Genomic DNA, 23,903 nt, shown 5'->3' with positions numbered 1-23,903 from the left:
CCTAGATATTGTGCTTACTAGACAAAGACTTTAAATCAGTATTTTAAATATGTTCAAGAGCTAAAGGAAACTATGTATAATGAATTAAAGGAGAATGTGAGAACAGTGTCCTACCAAATACACGACATCAATGAAGAGATATAAATCATGAAAAGAAGGCAAAGAGAAATCCCAAAGTTGAAAAGTATGATAACTGGAATGACAAATCCATGAGAGGGTCTAACTAGATTTGAGCAGGAAAAAAACAAAGAATCATCAATCTTGAAGAGAAATCAGTTGAGGAACAGAAAGAAAAAGAATGAAGAAAAATGAGCAGATCCTCAAAAATCTGTTGGGCAGCTTCAAGGTGACCAAAGTATGTATAGTGAGAGTTCCGGAAGGAGAAGTGTGATAGTGCTAGAAAGAATATTGGAAGAAAGAATGGTTAAAAACTCACTAAACTTGATGAAAAACGTTAGGCCACTCAACCGAGAAAGTAAGAACTGCAAGAAGAATCAACTCAAAGAGATCTTACTCCCACATACATCATAATAAAGACAATCTTGAGAGCAGCAATAAGCAAGAGATTTAGCAGATACAAGGAATCCTCAAAAAGCTCATTATCTAATTCTTCAGCAGAAAACACAGACATTCAAGGACTGAAAGAGTGTCAACCAGTAATTCTAACAAAACAATTCTAAAATATTGAAGAAAATAAGACATTGATAGATAAACAAATATTGAGAGAATTTATCAGAAGAAACTCTGCCGTTTGAGAAAAGAAGAAATCCTTCAAGCTGAAATGAGAGAATACTAGAGACTAACTATAATCCACAGCATGTAAATAGAAATAAAAACACCAGTAAAAATATTATACACGTAAATGTAAGAGGCATCACAAGTATTGTGTGTGTGACTAAACCAAATGATTATAAATGTCGTAAAGCAATAATTATAAATCTGTGTTGGCAGACACAGTGCATAAAGATGTAATTTATATGACAATAATAGTTCAAAGAAGGGGGCTGGTATAGATCTACACAGGAACAAAGTTTCTGTATATTATTGAAATAAGGTTTATATTACTTGAAACTAGATTTTTGTGTAAATTAAGATGTTAATTGTAATCCCCAGGATACCTCTAAGAGAATAACTTAAAAAATATGCTAAAAGAAATGACAAGGAAATTAAAATATTATCCAGGATATACATAAATATGTGTGTATATGTATTTACATAGTCCTTCAGTTCCACCACTAATGCTTTTGTGTTAAATATATATTTAGATCAGATCAGATCAGATCAGTCACTCAGTCGTGTCCAACTCTTTGTGACCCCATGAATGGTAGCACGCCAGGCCTCCCTGTCCATCACCAACTCCCGGAGTTCACTCAGACTCACGTCCATCGAGTCAATGATGCCATCCAGCCATCTCATCCTCTGTCGTCCGTCCCCTTCTCCTCTTGCCCCCAATCCCTCCCAGCATCAGAGTCTTTTCCAATAACTCAACTCTTCTCATGAGGTGGCCAAGTACTGGAGTTTCAGCTTTAGCATCATTCCTTCCAAAGAAATCTCAGGGCTGATCTCCTTCAGAATGGACTGGTTGGATCTCCTTGCAGTCCAAGGGACTCTCAAGAGTCTTCTCCAACACCACAGTTCAAAAGCATCAATTCTTCCGCACTCAGCCTTCTTCACAGTCCAACTCTCACATCCATACATGACCACAGGAAAAACCATAGCCTTGACTAGATGGACCTTTGTTGGCAAAGTAATGTCTCTGCTTTTGAATATGCTATCTAGGTTGGTCATAACTTTCCTTCCAATGAGTAAGCGTCTTTTAATTTCATGGCTGCAGTCACCATCTGTAGTGATTTTGGAGCCCAGAAAAATAAAGTCTAACACTGTTTCCACTGTTTCCCCATCTATTTCCCATGAAGTAATGGGACTGGATGCCATGATCTTTGTTTTCTGAATGTTGAGCTTTAAGCCAACTTTTTCACTCTCCACTTTCACTTTAGAGGCTTTTTAGTTCCTCTTCACTTTCTGCCATAAGGGTGGTGTCATCTGCATATCTGAGGTTATTGATATTTCTCCTTGCAATCTTGATTCCAACTTGTGTTTCTTCCAGTCCAGCTTTTCTCATGATGTACTCTGCATATAAGATAAATAAACAGGGTGACAATATACCGCCTTGACGAACTCCTTTTCCTATTTGGAACCAGTCTGTTGTTCCATGTCCAGTTCTAACTGTTGCTTCCTGACCTGCATACAGATTTCTTAAGGCAGATCAGGTGGTCTGGTATTCCCATCTCTTTCAGAATTTTCCACAGTGTATTGTGATCCACACAGTCAAAGGCTTTGGCATAGTCAATAAAGCAGAAATAGATGTTTTTCTGGAACTCTCTTGCTTTTTCAAAGATCCAACAGATACTGGCAATTTGATCTCTGGTTCCTCTGCCTTTTCTAAAACCAGCTTGAACATCAGGAAGTTCACAGTTCATGTATTGCTGAAGCCTGGCTTGGAGAATTTTGAGCATTACTTTACTCGCGTGTGAGATGAGTGCAATTTTGCGGTAGTTTGAGTATTCTTTGGCATTGCCTTTCTTTGGGATTGGAATGAAAACTGACCTTTTCTAGTCCTGTGGCCACTGCTGAGTTTTCCAAATTTGGTGGCATACTGAGTGTAGCACTTTCACAGCATCATCTTTCAGCATTTGGAATAGCTCAACTGGAATTCTATCACCTCCACTAGCTTTGTTCATAGTGATGCTTTCTAAGGCCCCCTTGACTTCACATTCCAGGATGTCTGGCTCTAGGTCAGTGATCACACCATTGTAATTATCTGGGTCGTGAAGATCTTTTTTGTACAGTTCTTCTGTGTATTCTTGCCATATAAATATATACTTATATATAGGATAATATATATTAGATAGTAATGTTAATTATATTGATATATAATCTTAACAATAAATATATAATATATTATCCCTAATATTATATTATAATACATAATAAGTATATGCTTTCCAGGTGGCTCAGTGGTAAACAATCTGCCTATTAGTGCAGGAGACTTGGGTTTGATCTCTTGTTGGGAAGATCCCCTGGAAAAGGAAATGGCAACCCACTCCAGTATCCTTGTCTAAAAATCTCATGGACAGAGAAGCATGGTGGGTTACAGTCCATGGGGTCACAAAGAGTCAGACACGACTGAGCGACTTCACTTTCACTTGAACAACTAAACAACAACAACAATCCTCATAACAATCCTGTGAATTTGATAATATTATCCACATTTTATAAATGAGGGAATTGAAGAAAAGTAACTTGCCCAATATTACACAGCTAGTAAATTGCAGAGCTGGAATTTTAACTCAGACATCTGACATCGGTCTGTGCACTTTACTATGCTGTCTGTCATCATATTGATCATAATCATCTTCCCTGTCATTTGTTGAGAGCTAACTGTTGTGCTGACATGTGTTGGATCATTGAAAAAGCCAGACAGTTCCAGAAAAACATCCATTTCTGCTTATTAACTATGCCAAATTGTTTGACTGTGGATCACAACAAACTGTGGAAAATTCTTAAAGAGATAGGAATACCAGACCACCCAACCTGCCTCTTGAGAAATCTGTATTCAGGTCAGGAAGCAACGGTTGAAACTGGATATGGAACAACAGACTGGTTCCAAATAGGGAAAGGAGTATGTCAAGGCTGTATATTATCACTCTGCTTATTTAACTTATATGCAGAGTACATCATGCTAAATGCTGGGCTGGATGAAGCACAAGCTGGAATCAAGATTGCCAGGAGAAAAATCAATAACCTCGGATATGCAGATGACACCACCCTTATGGCAGAAAGTGAAGAACAACTAAAGAGCCTCTTGATGACAGTGAAAGAGGAGAGTGAAAAAGTTGGCTTAAAGCTCAACATTCAGAAAACTAAGATCATGGCATCTGGTCCCATCACTTCATGGTAAATAGATGGGGAGACAGTGACAGACTTCATTTTTGGGGGGCTCCAAAATCACTGCAGATGGTGATTGCAGCCATGAAATTAAAAGACACTTACTCCTTGGAAGGAAAGTTATGACCAACCTAGACAGCATATTAAAAAGCAGAGACATTACTTTGGCAACAAACATCCATCTAGTCAAAGCTGTGGTTTTTCCAGTGGTCATGTATAGATGTGAGAGTTGGACTATACAGAAAGCTGAGCGCCGAAGATGCTTTTGAACTGTGGTGTTGGAGAAGACTCTTGAGAGCCCCTTGGACTACAATGAGATCCAACGTGTCCATCCTAAAGGAAATCAATCCTGAATATTCATTGGAAGGACTGATGCTGAAGCTGAAACTCCAATTCTTTGGCCACCTGATGTGAAGAACTGACTCATTGGAAAAGACCGTAATGATGGGAAAGATTGAGGCCAGAAGGAGAAGGGATGACAGAGGATGAGATGGTTGGATGGCATCACGGACTCAATGGACATGAGTTTGAATAACCTCCAGGAGTTGGTGATGGACAGGGAGGCCTGGCATGCTGCAGTCCGTGGGGTTGCAAAGAGTCAGACACGACTGAGAGACTGAACTGAACTGAACTGTTAGGCCAAGCATTATGTCTACAGCAGGATCACATTTAATAGCTCTATAATGTAGGTCCTATTTTTTTTTCCTTATTGAGAAAATTGATGCCAAGTTTAAGTAATTTCTCACTCATTTTCATTGTGCTAGACAGCAATTCTCCACTGTTCCCTAGACCCACGCCCTTTGCAATATACTTCTATAATTCGTCCCATGAAGAGGTAAATTTCATGTCTCTGGTCCTCAGATTCAGAATGGTCTTGTAACTTGCTGTGGCCAATAGACTGTAGACAAAGTGATATATCAGTTCCAATCCTGGGTCTCCAGAGCCCCTGTGCACTACTTTTCTCTTCTCTGTCTCTTGAATCATTGTCCACTGCCATGAGAACAAGCCAGGGCTAACAGGCTGCTGCTGAGACCGTACTGAGCAAGGACATCTCAGCTGATATTATTCTAGACCAACCAACCTGCCAGCAGACCACGGATGTGAGAGAGGTCAGCCAACCAGGAGACTTGTGGAAAATAATTGCTATTTTAAACCACTTCATCTAGGGGCAGTTGTAGCTACATGTAGTATGGTAGCAATACATAACTGATGCAGTCATGTGGCCACGATGTGACAGCATCTCTCTCTCTCACACAAATACACACACACACACAAAGACATGACCTGTGTGCTCTGATCCATGCAGCTTGATAATAGGAGACTAAGAAATTAATTTAACCCCACCTCCATTCATGAAGCCATGAATGTGGAGGGGGCACAAGGAGACCCCCTGCCCTAGCACCAGCATTGGTCGAGTGGGACGGAAGAGAAGGGGAGGGGCCTCAGAGAACTTTCCAGCCTCTTCAAACTAAGAGACATCTCTGTCGCCCCATCTCTGTTCCTTTCTTAAGAGACCCACCCCTCAGCCTGTCCCTCTTTCCTTCCCCTCTCCCTCACCCAGACCTGGCAGATCCTTCAGACCTCTTCCTCTTTCACTTCCTTTGCTGGTGTGGGTGCTATTTGTATGTGGAGAGTAGATCTTTGAAGTTCCTGTTCTTTTCCGTCTCAAGTCTCTAGAAGTGGAAAGGTGGAAGAGATACCAGTTAAGAGATTTTTAAAATATAAATAAAAGGTTTATAAGACACTACAAAATCACTGCAGATGGCCACGAAATTAAAAGACGCTTACTCCTTGGAAGGAAAGCTATGACCAACCTAGATAGCATATTCAAAAGTAGAGACATTGCTTTGCCAACAAAGGTCCATCTAGTCAAGGCTAGGGTTTTTCCAGTGGTCATGTATGGATGTGAGAGTTGGTCACCCTACTCTTCTGGGTTGCTGCTATCACAGTAGAAAGTAACTGATAATGGCATTTCCATTATTGCTGCAAAAGTGGGAAATTCTCATCTATTAAGCACTCCATTGATACAACCTGCTTAGGTTTCAAACTAGTTAAAATCCTTTTTGATTTAGATAGGTTAATTAACAGATGAATGGATTTCTAACCCATCAACAGGTATCGCATTATTTGAGTGAAAGTTGCTCAGTCATGTCCAAGTCTTTTCAACTCCGTGGACTATACAGTCCATGGAATTCTCCAGGCCAGAATACTGGAGTGGGTAGCCATTCCCTTTTCCAGGGGCTCTTCCCAACCCAGGGATCGAAGCCAGGTCTCCCACATTGCAGGTGTATTCTTTACCACCTGAGCTACCAGGGAAGCCAACTGCATTATGTAGACTTGTCCAAACATTAAAAAAGAAAGGTTATACTAAAAAATCAACTTAGAATGCAATTTAAAGAGAAAAATTTTATTGCAATATAAAACGCACTTATAAAATGTCCACAGAAGGCATGTAATTCTTCACTGCTATATAAATTTACTGGGAATACTTTATTCACTTTCTATTGTTATGACATCACCCAAAACATAAACAATGAGTTATACTCTATAACAAATGCATCACTGATTTTCAACAATCATTGGTTTAATAATTAAAGATTATATCATCACATCTATATTCTGGAATGTTCACTTGCATGTAGTGTAATAGAGTTTAAGAGTATAATTGCACATGGATGGTATAGAAAAACATTCACTACTAAATTATTTTATACCATATGACAGGTTAACATTCTTCCCGACTGAAAAGAAGAGCGTCAGCAGCTTGGTCTCTAGTCAACAGTTCCAGGATTCTCGATGCAGTAGTGTGTATGTGTTTGTGTCTGTGCACCCACCAAAAAACTTAACTCTTTCATAAAAAAGTGCAACATTACCGTACTTATTTTGCATGTTTAAATATGCAAATATGATTATTTGTAAACAAACAAAACCCCACACAAATACTCTTAATTCTAGGAAAAAAACAAAATCTGTCAACTCATAATTATTCTAACATGCTTTAGTTGAACACACATTGGATTTCTGAAAGGTGCATATATTACCTTAGATAATAAAGTGTAAAAATGACTTTCTTATTTCATACTATGAAATGTGCATGTCTGGTATTTCCTTTATGCAAGTTTAGATCAAGAAATTCTAAATCCTGGATCCCCACAATTCACTTAGAAAAGTCCTCAAAATTATGGCTCTTGCAGCAGGTTTATCAGATTACACATGATGAAGTGTTCTAGCTCCCTCTATTTCAAGTATTGAAGAAAATGAGGCTCAAAATCTCTGGAGGTTGTAACTAAAAATGTAAAGCTTTAGGAAACAGTTAAATGTGTTTTGAAATATGATATAAACTGAAACATATTCTTAATCTGTGTTAGGCTGATGAGTACCAGGACTTTAAAATAATTTTATTAAATCTGGACATTCATTCAAAAGTGATAAAGAACACAATTTGCCTATTAGTGTATGGTTTTAGACAAATCAATCGTGATGTTTAAAATGTTTTCAATATTGTTGACATTGGTTTTCTTTCAAATATTAACTTGATATTCAATTAAACATAAATATTTTGCCTCACACTACATATAATGAAATGAATTACTTTTGAAATGGAAAAAATTTTATAGCACTAGAATGAGAATTTAATAAAGGTATTTAAACATGTCTTTCAACATCATCAGAAGTCCTATAGTATAGAAAATATCTAGTACCCTTAAGGCTTCAGAGTGAGCTGATCTTCTGCAACTTTAAAGCCATTTAAAAAACCAGAAAGTCAAATAGAAAAGACTGCTGCAATAAAGCACCGTCTAAACATTGCAGATATGATCCCACGGTCTGAGTGAGCACTGCTCTTCAGAGCAAGCAACTTTCCACTTTTTCCTAGGCACATGAAGTTTTCAGCTTAGAAAATAACCTAACCTGGTCCTTAACGTATTCATTAAGTGGAATGAATATTTTAAGGTCTTTCTCCCTTAAAAAAAAAAAAAAAAAAAAAAAGATGTATCATCAAACAGTAATAAGACTTGTATCTTACTTTTGGACATTAGCCTTTTCTGGAATTGGCCCAACTGTATAAAATTTTAAGAATTATATGAAAACTGTGGAATAATCACTCTATGAAAACTGTGATGAAATTAAACATCATTATATTGAACTCTTTTCTAGATTTAACTCAGAAATCATAAGTCTTCTTTAACATTAATTTTATAAACATACAGAAGTGAAAAGTGCTAATTTTCAAAAAGTACAATTTTCCCCTCTACTCTGTATCAACATGGAATGATTTCAGTTCTCCTGTACTAAAAGCTGGACTCTTAAAAAACTAGTATTATAATAACTTTATTCAGTAGTAGCTTCAGTTTCAGCTGGACCCCTAATTATTCTTCGAATTCCTCTTTTTCCTGAAGGGCCTTTTGGTTTTGCAAAACTTTGTTTATGTGCATGCTGCTTGGGATGTACTTCTTCATAAAGGAAGTCTGCAGTCAACTCATCCCCATTGTCTATCTCGATCTGTAAGAGGTGAAATTAGCAAAGTGTGATGCAGTATGAAAAAACACAACATTCAAAACCTAATACAAACAACGTTTGCAGGTGTGAATGATCACAGATAAATACATAATACCCATTCCAGCAAGAAAGAACCTAGGACCATATGAAAATAGTTCACTTGACTCTTTTTTGGGGGGAGGAGGTGGGAGCTAAATAGAGTTGCTTGAATATATAATCCACTATATTTATTTTCTGTCTGGTTCTTTCTTCTCCATTTTAACTAATGTTTAAAAATAGTATATTAGGAATCATCACTATATTCTTAAGTTGTTCTGCTTTAGTACACTATATATTTTCCAGAAACATTACTAATGGAGCCTTCATCACTTGGGTCACTTGAAATCACTCTGTTTCACAGGTTGGCAAACCGTGGCCTGCAGGACAAATCTTGTTCAAGTTAAGAGTGTGTTCTACATTTCTAAAGGGTTGTAAAAAACAAAATAATAAAACAAGAATATGTGAAAAAGACCATATGTGGTCTGGCAAAGCCTAAAATACTTACTATCTGGTCTTCTGGTAGAAAGAGTGAGCCAGCCCCTGCTATAGGTGATTCTTAAGAACTTTAAAAGCTCTTAGAATGCTCAGTATCTAAAACACTGGTAATTTGTAAGGACCTGTGTTTTAAGAGTTGAAGAGGTCAAGAATAAACCATATGTTTCCCCATGACTCACCTGCATTTAAGAAAACTTGAACTTAGTTCCCCAAATTTATGTTATGCCCATACTCTTCTTTCCCAACAACTGGAAAGATTCTCAACATCCCATGACTCAGTTATAAATGAAGACTGTGGTTTTTTACTAATGAAGTCTTGGGAAAATAAGAAACATGCAGCTTTAGTAGCACTGTCCAACAGAACTTTCTGCAATGTGGACTTATCCTCGAAATTCTGCACCAAATACAGTGCCATTGGCCACGTTAGCTAAAATGAGCACCTGAAATGTAGCTAGTGTTTTTAAGGACTGAAATTTAAATTTCATTTAATTTTTATTTATATTTAAATAGCCACATGTACCTTGTTGCTAAACATTAGATCTACAGGGAGGCTGGGATCATAATAGATCATCCCCAAGCACTTAAGAGGATTTCCTAAGGATTCATGATGAGAACAAGGAAAAAAAAAAAAAAACCTCTTTGTTTACAAATTACAGTACATCATGAATCACATGAAAAACAATAAAAATGTAATAAAAATTGAAGAATTTTAAATAGGTATTAAATATATCAATAAGATAAATTAGGTAAAATAAATTAGATAAATAATTAGGTAACTACCTTTCTAATGATGTCCATTTGTAGTTGTCTTTCTACAATCTCTAGCAGAGGGCTCTTGCAGCTAGAATACAGCATTCGTTCTCTTATACTGCATGTGTATCCAGGCATTGAATAAATAAAAACTGTAAATTAAAATAATAATAAATCCAATTAGCAGCATATCAATTAAAGCAAATACTAAATCTTGTAAAACTACAATTAAGCCCTCTGGCCAAGAAATAAGAAAGAATATAGTGATGAAATGCCAATCAGCAAACAAAAAGCAACATGTTAAAAAAAAAGTACCATATACCTATAGACTCCAAATAGTCTCCTTCATGAGAATGTTTATACAGAAAGAAATGATAACGTGCTGCATCTTTGGGAATCCTCTTTGGCAAATCTTTTAGTTCTGTATTTATTGTGTTGGCCAAAATTATGATTTCATTTTTTATATCTATTTCCTGTCAATAGAAACAAAATACTTATTAAAATAGATACACAGAAATTTAAAATTTATAATTAAAAAAACAAGGAGATAAGGAGAAAGTTACATAATTTCACTTTTTCCAGTGAATATATTTGCTTTTTTAAGTTTAAAAACAATGAATAAAAAATAAAGACTTAAAATCCATTAAAAACAAACCTTATATTAATACAAGCCAAAGGTACTGAAGAGAGAAGCCACTTCATAATAATCATATGTCTCTTACCAATTGTACATAGTTCAGCTGTCTGTTATTCAATTTTTCCAAAGCTTGAAAAGCTTCTTGAGAAATAGGAAATGCCACTCCTTGTAGTGTTTGATGCTTAGCGTCCACACTCACGTCAGTTTGTACCTAGTATGACAGATTCAATTTACTGATGAATTTTAGCATTAAGCAGTGTCAGATGGCAAAGAAAACCTAAACTCTACAGAGTGAGTGCCATTCCACCCTTTTAATATAATTAATTCTGCCCATTTTAATATAATTAAAAGTAACACTTAAAACACCATGAACTTAGAAGGCAAATTGTTCACATTCATCTCAGGTTCTGCTAGCACTTTGTCAACATGCAGAGTGTATGCCACATTTTGATGAAAATGCCAAAAGTGAACATCTGAGTGAGTGTGCAATGTTAGCAGGACTTTGTTTATATGTTTGGTTTGGCACAACTGCCATGAGCTACACACAAGCTCTTTGAAGTATCTTCAGATTATACTTTTAATTATAATATTTTACTTGATAAAACTTGTGAACACTGTGATATAAATACAATATGTATAGAACTTTGTTCCTCTAGACACAAAGTGCAACACAAACACCATGCAGAGTTGAAAGGAGTACAAACAATATACAAAGACACAACATAGCTCAACAAATTGTACTACTGCAGAAGTTCCAGACTTGAGAGCTTTCATTCCTAAGAACATGGGTGTGCATGTATTGGAAGAAGAGTACTTCAAGAAAGCTTTCAATGCACATATTTAAGACTTTTACACTCAATAAATGATATTTTAGTATAGGGTCTCATTTGCAGTACTGCAACAAAGTCAAAATTGAAAGTTTACTTAAAAAAAAATGAATGGAGATTCTACAGCATAAATGGCATTGGATAATGAAAACATTATAGAACATATGCAAATGCATACCCCAATAAGATCCTCTGGGTTCTGATTGCAAGGAATAAAACAAACTATCAAACTTGTTAAAAAAAGTCATGTAAAAGTCCATACTCTGATAACTTGAGTTAAAATAATAATGATAGATCCTTGCTATCAGGTCAATATAAATAATACTCATTTTCCAGACTGATTCTTATTAGTCTGTTACTCAGAGAAGTAAACAGTAGTTTCTGCTACTTGTTCTTTTCTGTAAAATTCCAGTAGAAATACAGTAGCTATTCTAAGTTAAAATTGCTGCAGTAAATACATTAGAAATGATAAACTATAATATGGATGAAATTTATTGACCCATGTGCTAAACAAGTACTCATATAACTATCTCCTACGTGTATATATATATATATATATGTGCACACACCCATCCAGGCAGTGCCCATAGACAACTTACAGAGCCTCTAGAAATCCTAAACACACTATAGCATATATGTTTTACTCTCTTTAGTCATTAGTATTCTCTGAAATAACAAAACAAACCTTCCTCAGGCAACCTTATTAGACATCATATACCTCACACTATGTAAGTAACATATACTTTTCCCACTTATTTAGAATTCAAAGTATGAAATTAAGAACAGCTGTACTTCTAACAGGATTACTCATCTAACCCATACATTATAAAGACAGGAGAAAGCTATTTATGAAACTGACATGAAGTTTAATATTTACTTCCAACTTTTTCCTAAAAACACATTGAACATGGTCTTGTCTCTAAATGGAACAGAATGTTAGCTATTCAACTTATTCTCCAGTTACCTCTTCATCTATTAATTAAAAATTACAATACTTTTAAGCACTTCAACTCTTGCAAGATTTCAAAATGGTAACATACCTCATTAATTTTAATCTGTCTTAATTCTTCTTCAGCTGCAGTCAGTGGGGCAGGAGAAGACTGTGACAGCAAATATTTTTTATACCCATGTAATGATACATCTTCCTGTAAGCACAGAAATTGACTGTTACTAGTTGTGAGGCTACTTTGCTGCTGCTAAGTCACTACAGTCGTGTCGGCCTCTGGGCAACCCCATAGACGGCAGCCTAACCAGGCTCTCCCGTCCCTGGGATTCTCCAGGCAAGAACACTGGAGTGGGTTGCCATTTCCTTCTCCAATGCATGGAAGTGAAAAGTGAAAGTGAAGTCGCTGAGTTGTGTCCGACTCTTAGCGACCCCATGGACTGCAGCCCACCAGGCTCCTCCATCCATGGGATTTTCCAGGCAAGAGTACTAGAGTAGGGTGCCATTGCCTTCTCCGGTGAGGCTACTTTAGGAAAAACAAAATTATTAATTTAACAAAAAAATATTTTAATTGAAAATAAATGGTAACAAGAATCTTACTACTTTTCTATTTTAAAAAATATTCTATTCTACAGTTTTCAAAAAGTTTTAAGGAGAGTAGCTATGCTTCATTTCCTCAAGCTTTATAATTACTACTCTTTTGAATGAGTGTGGTGGTGGTAATGCCAGACACATGATGAACCTGATCATGCTTCAAGTCTACAGGACAATTACTACTAACCTTCTGGGGAAGCCTTCCCCATAATTATTTAATAATCAACATCCTCAGATTATGAATTCTGTACTATAATTATTTATAGAAAATAATTATAGTTCTTATTTTATATAATTATTTATAGAAAATAATTATAGTTCTTATTTAAAAGGAAAATTACTCCAAATAAATTTACTTCTCATCAACATTTTGTGGTTTTAAGACTGAAACTAGAATTGAGAAACCAGACCACTTCACAACTAGTGTGAATAAGCAAAGCATTCCCAGCTAGTCTTGTGCTCTACCCATCAGAATGTAATACTCACTGAATCACAATAAAAGCTCTGAATAACAAAACAAAAAATCTGTTCAAAAAATACAATGTGATTTTCTGAATGTGGGGGTATATGTACAAATACATGTATTTACCATACAAATTCTATAATGAAGTAAATTCTTAATCATAACATACATATTAATCAACAATTACCCCAATCATCAATTTACCTCTCAATATTCCAGTTTAAATAATATATTTATTGCTTCCATATTATGAGTATTAATGTCCAAAATACCTAAAAACTACTGTTTCTTTTAAGTAGTTTAACTACTGTTTCTTTTAATAGGCTCATTTTTCTGAGCCTATTAACTCGTCCTTAAAATGAGAAGATTGAACTAAATGAGGGGTTGAACTAAATTATCTCGAAGAGAGATTCTAGCATTTGAAAACTGAGATGTCAACATATTTTAAAAGGGTGAGTATTGTATGTTTCAGTTAATATGGATATCATATGAAACGTTTTCTCTTATTCTTATGTTTACAGATTTACCAATCAGAATTCACATTAATTACCCCATTACCTAGAAGTTCTTTAAGCATTTTAACTGCAACACATAGACTCCATATAAAATATAAGTTTTGTACCTTTACTGTTCCAAACATTTCGTCTTTAATGTGGCCACCTCCAAACTCCTTTTTCAGAGTTGCTCTTGTTGCTGCATACAACATTTTCTGACGAACCTAGCAATTGTGAAAGTTTACTTGTAAGTTTACAGGTGAAAACTATCATTACAAAAATAGCATTTAATGAATGTTTTAAAACTGTCAAGCACATTAAAAATAAACTGTGACAAAGTCCATCAAGTGTAACATGCTAAAATGTGTGGATACAGACAGGCATCATAACACTGGCATCTAAAACATCAACAGCTACTAAGGTAGATCTCAACTTATAAGCCATTTCTCAAAAAGTAGAAAAAGCTAAATTTTAAAAAATTCTTCATTTTTTCAAAGTATAAAATGAGTTCAAGAATTAAAAGAAGCTACTTAAAACATTACTTTAAAGTCATTGAGATAAAGTAATCTTGATAGTGACATTCTACTCAAAGCAAGTCTCGGTGAGATATTACTAATTAAAAATCAAATATTCATGGCATAACTATGGCATAAAACATTCTATGAGGGACAAAGATGAAAAGAATTACACAATATACTATTATTAAGGAGTCTGATATTTATAGCATCTACAGGGAACTACTAAAGATAACTGCCAAAATAGAAATCATTTCATAATTCTGCACTGTCAAATTCAGTATTTCTTTCAAACAAGATATATAGAGTTAAAGGAGGGGATGACTTTTGAGAATGATATCTACAAAACTTTAAAATTATTATTTTTCTATAAGAAGAAAGAATTAAGTCTTTAAAATATTGGACTGTATCCATATATTAATTTTTTTGTTCTAACACTTAAGGGCTTCCCTCATAGCTCAGGTGGTAAAGAATCTGCCTGCAATGCAGGAGACCCAGGTTCAATCCCTGGGTCGGGAAGATCCCCTGGAGAAGGAAATGGCAAACCACTCCAGTAGTCTTGCCTAGAGAATCCCATAGACAGAGGAGCCTGGCCGGCTACAGTCAACGGGTCGCAAGAGTCCAAGAGTCGGACATGACTTAGTGACTAAACCACCATCACTCAACTTTCCTAAAAGAAATACTTATCTGTATGTATGCTCATCACCTGAATAGTAGCTATTAAGAATATTTCATATAATGCTCAGTTAGTTCTGTAAAAATTATTTGTTATTATGCTCAGAGCAAAATAGCAACCTTTATTTTTCAGAGAGGTCCAGAAAGTCATTTATAATAGCCACAAATTTTTAAATTTAAAACCAATAATAATTCTTCTGATTTCAATCAAGGTCAAGATTTCTGAATCTCAGTAAATTATCCTTGGTTCTACATTACCAATCCAAGGACTTTTTTCCATCATCATTCCCTTTTATGAGAAAGACTATTGCTTCCTAACTTTTTCTTGGCCTAGGAATATTTCAGAAAAAATTTTTCTAGCTTTTAATGTGAAAGTGAAAGTGAAGTCACTCAGTCGTCTCCAACTCTTTAGACTCCTAGGACTATAGCCAACCAGGCTCCTCCGTCCATGGGATTTTCCAGGCAAGAATAATGGAGTGGGTTGCCATTTCCCTCTCCATTTAATGTTAAACATGTTACCAAAAATTACTTACATGAGAATGATCAGGAGACCACGCAATGAATATCCATTCATATCCCTGGGCATTCTGAGAATCTAACCTGAATAATACATAGCACGGTTGTTTGTCCTCCAACAGGGGTAAAACAAAGGAATCATAATCCTGATCCCAGGAATCTGAAGGCTTCCTACACGACCCAATCACAAGTTTCTCTGTGAAGAACAATTTTTAAGACACATAAATGGTTTGAAATACCAAATGGTAGAATAATGAAGAATAGAAGAATAAATTAATATGTAATTATTAATTGGTCTATTCACATCAATATATGAAAAGGACCTTGGCTGTAACAATACAATATATAGGAGTATATAATAAAATATTAGTATATACAAAAATATAATATAAAGTAGTATTAAAAAGTAAAAATTATGACCAGCATAGGTAAAATAATGTTATGAAAAAAACAAGAAAGGTACAGACAAAAATGATTATAAATAGCTGAGTTGGATGGTTGAAGAAAGGGTAGTTATAGTCTATTTTCCAAATGTTTGTTATAAAGTATCAACAAAATGTATTTAACTAAGCTTCCTACCACTCAAAGGTGTGATTTCTGAAATTAACATTGAATTGCACAGTTAAGAAATACTAAATAAAAACAGGTTTAGTTCCTACTTGGCCACAGTACTACAAATTTAAAAATCTGTCCACAAGCATAAATTGGTACAGTCACCTTGAGACATTATTGGGAGAATCAAGACTGTATTCTGCATAGAGAATCTCTTGCACATATATACAAAGGTATTCACTGCAGCACTATAAAATAACAGTGGAAACTGAAAATAGTCCACATGTTCATCAGTAAGAGAAGGGACATAAAATATGTGGCAGTCATATGATAAAATTCTATTCATATTTAAAAAGAATTAATGAGCCTCTATCAAAACTAATTATAAAAATAATATTTACAGAAAAGGAATGATGCAGAAAAAGACATCAGTTCATATGAACTTAAAAACTCAAAAACAGCACTATATGTTATTTAGGGATTGCACATACAAAAAAAGTTCCTAATATAGTTTCCTCAGGAGAAGGTCGGAAAGTACAGTTGTTTAAACATCAAATTACAAAGGGTTTGAAGCAAATTGATAAAATGTTAGCAGTTATTAATTTAAGAAGGATGGAAGTATTTGTCATTTATTCTTCATAATTTCCTTATTTAAAATTTTTTCTCAAAACAAAAAACCAGAGAAGTGACAGACAAAATATTGTCATTTTTCTGTTGTAGAGATGTGAGTTATATCAACTTTTCCATTTTACTTACTTGACTAAGTCAATTAGAAAGTGATAACACTTAAAATTTTAGTTCAATAGTTCTAAAACAGACTACTTTACAGTATATGTTTATTCTCATTGAGTGTGTTAACATATGCAGAACTGCATATTTTTCAAACTATTTTAACATATAAGAGAAACTGGAAACCAAATTAGATTTACTTCCAGTTTATGAAAGAACAAGGTATTTTTCCAAAGCAAAATATTTCAAGGTAATTAAGAAATTAGGCCAATGGGATGTTTTAACATATTCATTTGAGATTAAGTAATTATAATTTAATTACTCATACTCAAACCAGGCAAATTAAAAGACTCTCCCACCCAATTAATTTCCCTGCTTTCAGCTTTATTTTGAAAGGATCAATTTACACTTTGTTATATTCTCAGAACTTTTCCCCATAACAAGAAAAGGGAATCATTTCTGCAGCAAACATTACAATCAAGTTGAGAAAACAGGCAGTTTAAAACCCTTTCTTTCTACTTCAAACTAACTTTATTGAAAAATAATTCACAAATAACTGTTTATTTTTCAGATAATTGCCTGTTACTGATTTTCATTCCAGAGATGCAAGCACTGACATTAGATACAGATTGCAATACAGAAATTGAGACACAAAAAAGTGAGAGGAATATGTCACACCAAAACCAACATCTTTTTGTTTCCCTGATAGTCAACTAGAGAATTCAGAAGGTAAGCAGGGGCCTTTAGGAAATGCCCAAAATATAGAGGATCCAGGTTAACTGAAGGCAAGCTCTGAACCTGCTTCACATTTATGAATAGTCCAAATCACTGAGAATGACTTAGCTTCAAAACATAACACCCAATAATTCATGAACAAAAAAGGTTTAACTAACCATTTTCAATAGATATCTTCAGAAGTCTGTATTTTCCATTTCTTGCTCTGGCAAAGATATCTTTAACGTCTTCACTTGCTGTGCAAAAAGATACCGAAAAGTAATATTTATGCATTAATACTTTCTAATGCTACAATAATAATGCTAATTGAATAAGGAAAACATGAAATATAATACAAAGAAAAAATCTTGAGTATGCAATATTTTCTTATTAACAGTAATTTAAATTATAAAACTTAAAAGGTATACCAGACACTGAACACGGCTTTTGTTGTTGCTGTTGTTGTTCAGTCGCTAAGTCATGCATGTCCAACTCTTCTGCGATCCCCTAATCCGTAGCCCGCCAGGCACCATACCAGAGTGGGTTGCCATTCCCTTCTCCAGGGGATCTTCCCCATCCAGGGATCAAACCTACATCTCCTGCACTGGCAGGTCGGTTCTTTACCACTGAGCCACCAGCGAAGCCCCATATTCAGCTAAGAAACATAAGTATGCTTTAAAAGTGTATTAATTCTAACCTGTTCTAGCTATGTTAGAATTGGGAATGAATATATTAAAGTTTCTCAAACCCAATAATGAACAAATTACAAATCTGAGAAATACCTTTACTGATTGTTTGAAAATGCTGAAAATCTGCTTTCATTCTCTTCTGGTCCAATTTCAAGTTTATGATAAATAAAAACACCCTCTTCATCAATTCATTTTCTACATTTTCATGTTTAAAGATGACAATAAACATCAAATGCCCTATCCTGATTGAAGTCAATAAAATTCCTTCAAGTTTATACTTGTGATCACACTTTTCTGACTCGTATTTCTCAAAAAGCTGGAGTAATCTCACTGAGCAAATGTATACTTAATAACCTCTCCCTTGTGCTATTAAAACTTCAATTTCGTTCTGATTTTGTTCTTGGGGTGTATACTGACAGCAAGAACCACTTTTAACAGTGCTTGCTATTAGACTCAAGCATCAAAGTCAGTAATTAGATATCCATGCATCAAAACTAACGCAAATAAAAGAGTGCTTTTAGATTCGAGACTATTTTGCTTTTCTTTGTGTGTGCAGGAGGAGGTATGGGTGGTGTCAAAGACTTACGAACAAAACACAATTAGATGTTCATCTGGGGAAAAGATTCGTTGTCTATTAACAGGAAGACCTTGTGTTTACACTAGAACTCGTTAAGTGATCGCGAGTAACCCCGGGACATATTATTTGATTCTGATGAGGTGAGAGCTTTCAAACTGCCCATTCGCAAGCCAGGAAATAACACAGGTCAATTAAAATTGCACATTCAACTGCCTGAATGGGATAATTATACGATGCCACACAGATCAGACTTTTCAGTTCCCTGAGGAGTACCTAAGAACGACCAAGACACCTCCTACTTAGGATATATACAACGGTGCTGATGTTCCCATTTTTGGAAGAAAGCGCGGAAGAGTTTGGGAAGCATTCTTAGTAGAAATGAAAAAGATTCCCGCATCTTTCTTTTTTATAATTCAAATCATGTAACAACTCTTCTGGATCGTGAAAAAGAAAATTCGCCTGTCTCTCGACAATAAAGGGACCCCAGTCACCTTCACGGCTCCAGGTCTTCCCAACCCGTAAAGTTGGGTTAAGGTCGGCTGCGGCTGCAGGCACGCCCCCTTCACCCCGGCTGCCGCCAGACCCACTTCCTTCGCTCCGGCGAATTTCGGGTCCGTCCGCAACGTGGCGGCGGCCGGGCCCGGGCAGGGACGGAGGCAGGCCGAGAGCGCCCGGGACAAGGGAGCGCAGAGAGACTCAGAGGCCCGGCTCGCCCCCGACACAGATTCCCAGTGCTTCGGGCCCGACTACGGCCCCGCCCGGCCTGCCTGGGGCCTTCGGGGAGCCCCTTCCCCAAGGGCAGCGCCGGCGCCGTTACCTTGGATGCCGGTCTGGTGGGACATGGCGGCGGCCGCGGGCTCCCGGCTCCAGCGCTGAGTGCAGCGAGTGGCCCCGGCCGGCGGCTCCAGGAAGTGGCCGCTCCTCCGCCGGCCCCGGCGCGTCATCGGCCTGCGACCCACCGCCGCCCCGCCCCGCTAGGCCCCCGGCGTCCTTGCGCGCCCCCGGCGCTCCCGCCGCCTCCGGTCACCCGGACCGTCTCCCAGCTGCGGGACTGCAGGTCCACACCTTCGGCCCTCAACTCCAGCTGCTCCAGCTGCTCCAGCTTTCTGCCGAGGGTCACTGTCCCCGGTGTTTGCCGCCGCTTCTCCGGCTCCACCACCGTGAAGCACCACAGGGCTGGCAAGATAGCTTTCCTTTCTGGGGTCTGCCCTGCCAGCGCCTTTCACTGGTTCAGCAAAAGGATGCTCAAAAACGGAAACGAACGTTTTACTGAAAAGTTTTCAGCTTTAAAAAGATGTGCAAGATATCCTTCTTGGTTTACTCTTCTGCTGTGTGTACAATTTAATGTAAAGGGTCCCGCACCTCCCGATTTTTAAAAAAGAATTAATAGGCAGTTTCCCATCAAAATTTGAAAGGCTTTTAAATTAATTTCAGACTTACCTTTTTTTCTTTAGTTGGGCCCATTTAGAGATAAGGTTTTCCTTTCTCTTCATTCCAAAAAGAAACAGCCAACGAAAGTAAAAAGATTAGCTGACTTGAGTACTCCTCTGTGGTCAGTTCCATCATTCAAGATTCATTTGTGAGGATAAAGTTGTAGCATATTATTAAAAACTATTTTCCATTCTGTGCTTTTATGAATATGTGTTTCCATGTCTAAGTATAATTTATTTTTTAAATTTCTGGCTGCACGGGGTCTTTGTTGCTGCCCATGGGCTTTCTCTAGCTGTGGGGGGCGGAGCCTGCGCGTAGCTTAGTTGGGGTGCACAGACTTATTGTGGTGGCTTCTTTTGCTGCGAAGCACAGGCTTTAAGGCGCATGGGCTTCAGAAGTTGCAGCATGCATGCTCTAGGGTGCTCAGGCTCCAGTAGTTGTGGCTCGTGGGCTCTAGAGTGTGAGCTCAGTAGTTGTGGTGTGCAAGCTTGTGGTGTGCAAGCTATGGGCACACAGCATGTGGAACCTTCTTGGACAGGGATCGAACCCCTTTCACCAGCATTGGCAGGCAGATTCTTCTCCACTGTACCACCAGGGAAATCCCTCTAAGGATAATCTTGGTGGTTATTTTTGTACTACTTTTCTAGGACTCCTGGATTATAATTTTCTAGGTAGAAAGCTAGGTGTTTTGTTTTTAGGGCCTTGAACTGACAAGTATAAAAATGTACAATCTGATTATCAACAAATACTTTGTACAGACCAATAATACAAGGTCAAGTTAACAAAATCACTTTTGAAATGTGACATTTTTAATTAGCCGGTAGGTAATTGCTTTTCTTAATGGGGTTCACAGCAAAATAGATTGCTGTTTTCTGTTCCTTCTTTTTTAGGCTCTATTTCTCAAACACATCTTCATATTTTATAACCAAAATTTAATCTGAGCTTTATAACTTGTTTGGATTTAAAAAACGTAAGGAGGAGTTCCATTCTAACCAAATTCTTCCTGACATGACAGTTCACCCTGATTTACCAGTTTTCATAGCATTGTTGAGCACAGAGAGTGCCTCTGCAATTTGTTGACTGACTCATGTTCTGGTGAGTAGGGAAAATTGCTTAAGGAGGTTGACATTACTCAAATGTACAGATGAGAAAAATTAATTTTCCCATATTGATCCTTAGAAAAGATCCCTGTATGTTCAACCCTGAAGAGGAAGAAAGTCCAGGTAGGTTGGGTAAGACCACCACAGCATCTGCCAGATAATGCTTTTTTTTCTGCCAGTATAGTAGTTTGAGTTAAAACTGCAAGGGACTTTTCTGCATTGTTTATGAAACAACAAAATTCCTGTAGCAAAACAGGAAATCTGAGGAGGGAAGATGTTTGTTAAGATGTGAACAGCATGGCCAAAATGTTTTTTTTTTTTTAAAACTGTCCATCAGCATTTCTACATGTAGTCAGATAATTTCCTTAGCAAATGGATTCTTGATGCCTTCATCGGATGTTTTATGAAAATGTTTCTGGTCAATATTGACAGTACACTTAAATTTCATAATTTATTATGTCTGCTGTTCATTTCAGGTTAGGTTATTGTATTAACTTTAGAGAAATGGTTTATTGAGTACGTAGACTGCTAGTGGTTCTTGTATTTTACCTATTTAAGAGACTAGATTATGATAGAAGTCTTGTTTGTTTGGTTAATCTCTCTTGCTTGCATCTTTAATGTGATACCAATTACATGACTTCGCACCTTATCTTTTTTAAAAAATTGTGATAAAATACACATACTATTTCCCATCTTAATGATTTTTGAATGTTCAATTCAGTCATGTTAAATACAATCGCCTGTTATGCAACCAATCACCAAAATTCTTTGCCTGTTGCAAAATTAAAACTTTATATCAACATTAAATAACTTTCCATTCCAACTCAACCTCTAGGCCCTGGCTAACATCATTCTGTGTCTGTCCCTATGAGTTTGACTATTCTTAGTACCTCATATAATTGGAATCACACAGTAGCTATCTTTTTGTGATTGGCGTATTTCACTTACCAAACTGTCCTCAAGTTTCATCCATGTATAGCATGTAGAATTCCTTCCTTTTAAAGGCTAGATAATATTTTAGTGTGTGTATTATACCATGTTTTGTTTATCCATTCATCCATCATGTCTTTCTTCTTGTTAGCAAAATCAACTGTATTATTCTCAGATATTTTAATCAGTTTCCTATAGCTACTAAAAGGAGTACTTCAAGGCTGTATATTGTCACCCTGCTTATTTAACTTATATGCAGAGTACATCATGAGAAACGCTGGACTGGAAGAAACACAAGCTGGAATCAAGATTGACGGGAGAAATATCAATAACCTCAGATATGCAGATGACAGCACCCTTATGGCAGAAAGTGAAGAGGAACTAAAAAGCCTCTTGATGAAAGTGAAAGTGGAGAGTGAAAAAGTTGGCTTAAAGCTCAACATTCAGAAAACGAAGATCATGGCATCTGGTCCCATCACTTCATGGAAAATAGATGGGGAAACAGTGGAAACAGTGTCAGACTTTACTTTTTTGGGCTCCAAAATCACTGCAGATGGTGACTGCAGCCATGAAATTAAAAGACGCTTACTCATTGGAAGGAAAGTTATGACCAACCTAGATAGCATATTCAAAAGCAGAGACATTACTTTGCCAACAAAGGTTCGTCTAGTCAAGGCTATGGTTTTTCCTGTAGTCATGTATGGATGTGAGAGTTGGACTGTGAAGAAGGCTGAGTGCGGAAGAATTGATGCTTTTGAACTGTGGTGTTGGAGAAGACTCTTGAGAGTCCCTTGGACTGCAAGGAGATCCAACCAGTCCATTCTGAAGGAGATCAGCCCTGAGATTTCTTTGGAAGGAATGATGCTAAAGCTGAAACTCCAGTACTTTGGCCACCTCATGCGAAGAGTTGACTCATTGGAAAAGACTCTGATGCTGGGAGGGAATGGGGGCAGGAGGAGAAGGGGACGACAGAGGATGAGATGGCTGGATGGCATCACTGACTCGATGGATGTGAGTCTGGGTGAACTCCGGGAGTTGGTGATGGACAGGGAGGCCTGGCGTGCTGCAATTCATGGGGTCGAAAAGAGTCAGACACGACTGAGCGACTGAACTGAACAAATTAGCACAAAGTAGACTGCCTTATACAACAGAAATTTATTCTGTCACAGTTTTAAAGGCCAGAAGTCCAAAATCATAGCTGCCATCCCTCTTGAGACTCTAAGGGAGAATCTTTCCTTACTTTCTCCAGCTTCTGGTGGCTGGTAGCATTTCTTGATTTGTGGCCCCATCACTCTAATCTCTGGAGAAGGCAATGGCACCCCACTCCAGTACTCTTGCCTGGAAACAGCAGCAGCAGCACTCTAATCTCTGCCTCTGTGGTCACATTGCTTTCCTCCTCGTCTGGGGTATCAAATCTTCCTCTGCCTTACTTTCATAAGGACACCTGCCATTGGATTTAAGACCCACTCAGATAATCCATGGAGAAGGCAATGGCACCCGACTCCAGTACTCTTGCCTGGAAAATCCCATGGATGGAGGAGTGTGGTGGGCTACAGTCCATGGGGTCGCGAAGAGTCGGACACGACTGAGCGACTTCACTTTCACTTTTCACTTTCATGCATTGCAGAAGGAAATGGCAACCCACTCCAGTGTTCTTGCCTGGAGAATCCCAGGGACGGGAGAGCCTGGTGGGCTGCTGTCTGTGGGGTCGCACAGAGTCGGACAGGACTGAAGCTACTTAGCAGCAGCAGCAACAGTAGCAGCAGATAATCGAGGATAATTTCATTT

At 37.2% G+C, this 23,903-nt stretch overlaps 1 protein-coding gene across 1 annotated transcript; it reads right to left on the bottom strand.

Annotated features, from left to right (window-relative positions):
* Positions 1-6,334: 6,334 nt before the first annotated feature.
* Positions 6,335-19,580, bottom strand: TWF1 (twinfilin actin binding protein 1). Its single transcript, XM_061416390.1, has 9 exons — positions 19,472-19,580; positions 17,568-17,645; positions 15,411-15,589; positions 13,816-13,911; positions 12,234-12,338; positions 10,452-10,577; positions 10,052-10,202; positions 9,760-9,881; positions 6,335-8,448 (listed from the first exon to the last, which is right to left on the bottom strand). Exons 1-9 carry the CDS (start codon positions 19,494-19,496, stop codon positions 8,278-8,280), a joined length of 1,053 nt encoding a protein of 350 aa, XP_061272374.1. The 5' UTR covers positions 19,497-19,580; the 3' UTR covers positions 6,335-8,277.
* Positions 19,581-23,903: the final 4,323 nt, after the last annotated feature.

The sequence above is a fragment of the Bos javanicus genome, chromosome 5 (assembly GCF_032452875.1).
Source record: "Bos javanicus breed banteng chromosome 5, ARS-OSU_banteng_1.0, whole genome shotgun sequence".
Classification (NCBI taxonomy): Eukaryota; Metazoa; Chordata; class Mammalia; order Artiodactyla; family Bovidae; genus Bos; species Bos javanicus.
The sequence above is the reverse complement of the archived record's forward strand: the minus strand, read 5'-3'. Positions and strand labels throughout refer to the sequence as shown.

What these genes read in the sequence shown, in the direction of transcription:
- TWF1 (XM_061416390.1), bottom strand. Translation starts at nt 19,496, where the DNA reads ATGTCCCACCAGACCGGCATCCAAG. An exon ending in GAAGATATCTATTGAAAATG is followed by an intron (nt 15,590 to 17,567) that starts GTTAGTTAAACC and finishes TGTTCTTCACAG; the next exon opens with AGAAACTTGTGATTGGGTCG. An exon ending in AAATGTTTGGAACAGTAAAG is followed by an intron (nt 12,339 to 13,815) that starts GTACAAAACTTA and finishes CTGTGCTTACAG; the next exon opens with GAAGATGTATCATTACATGG.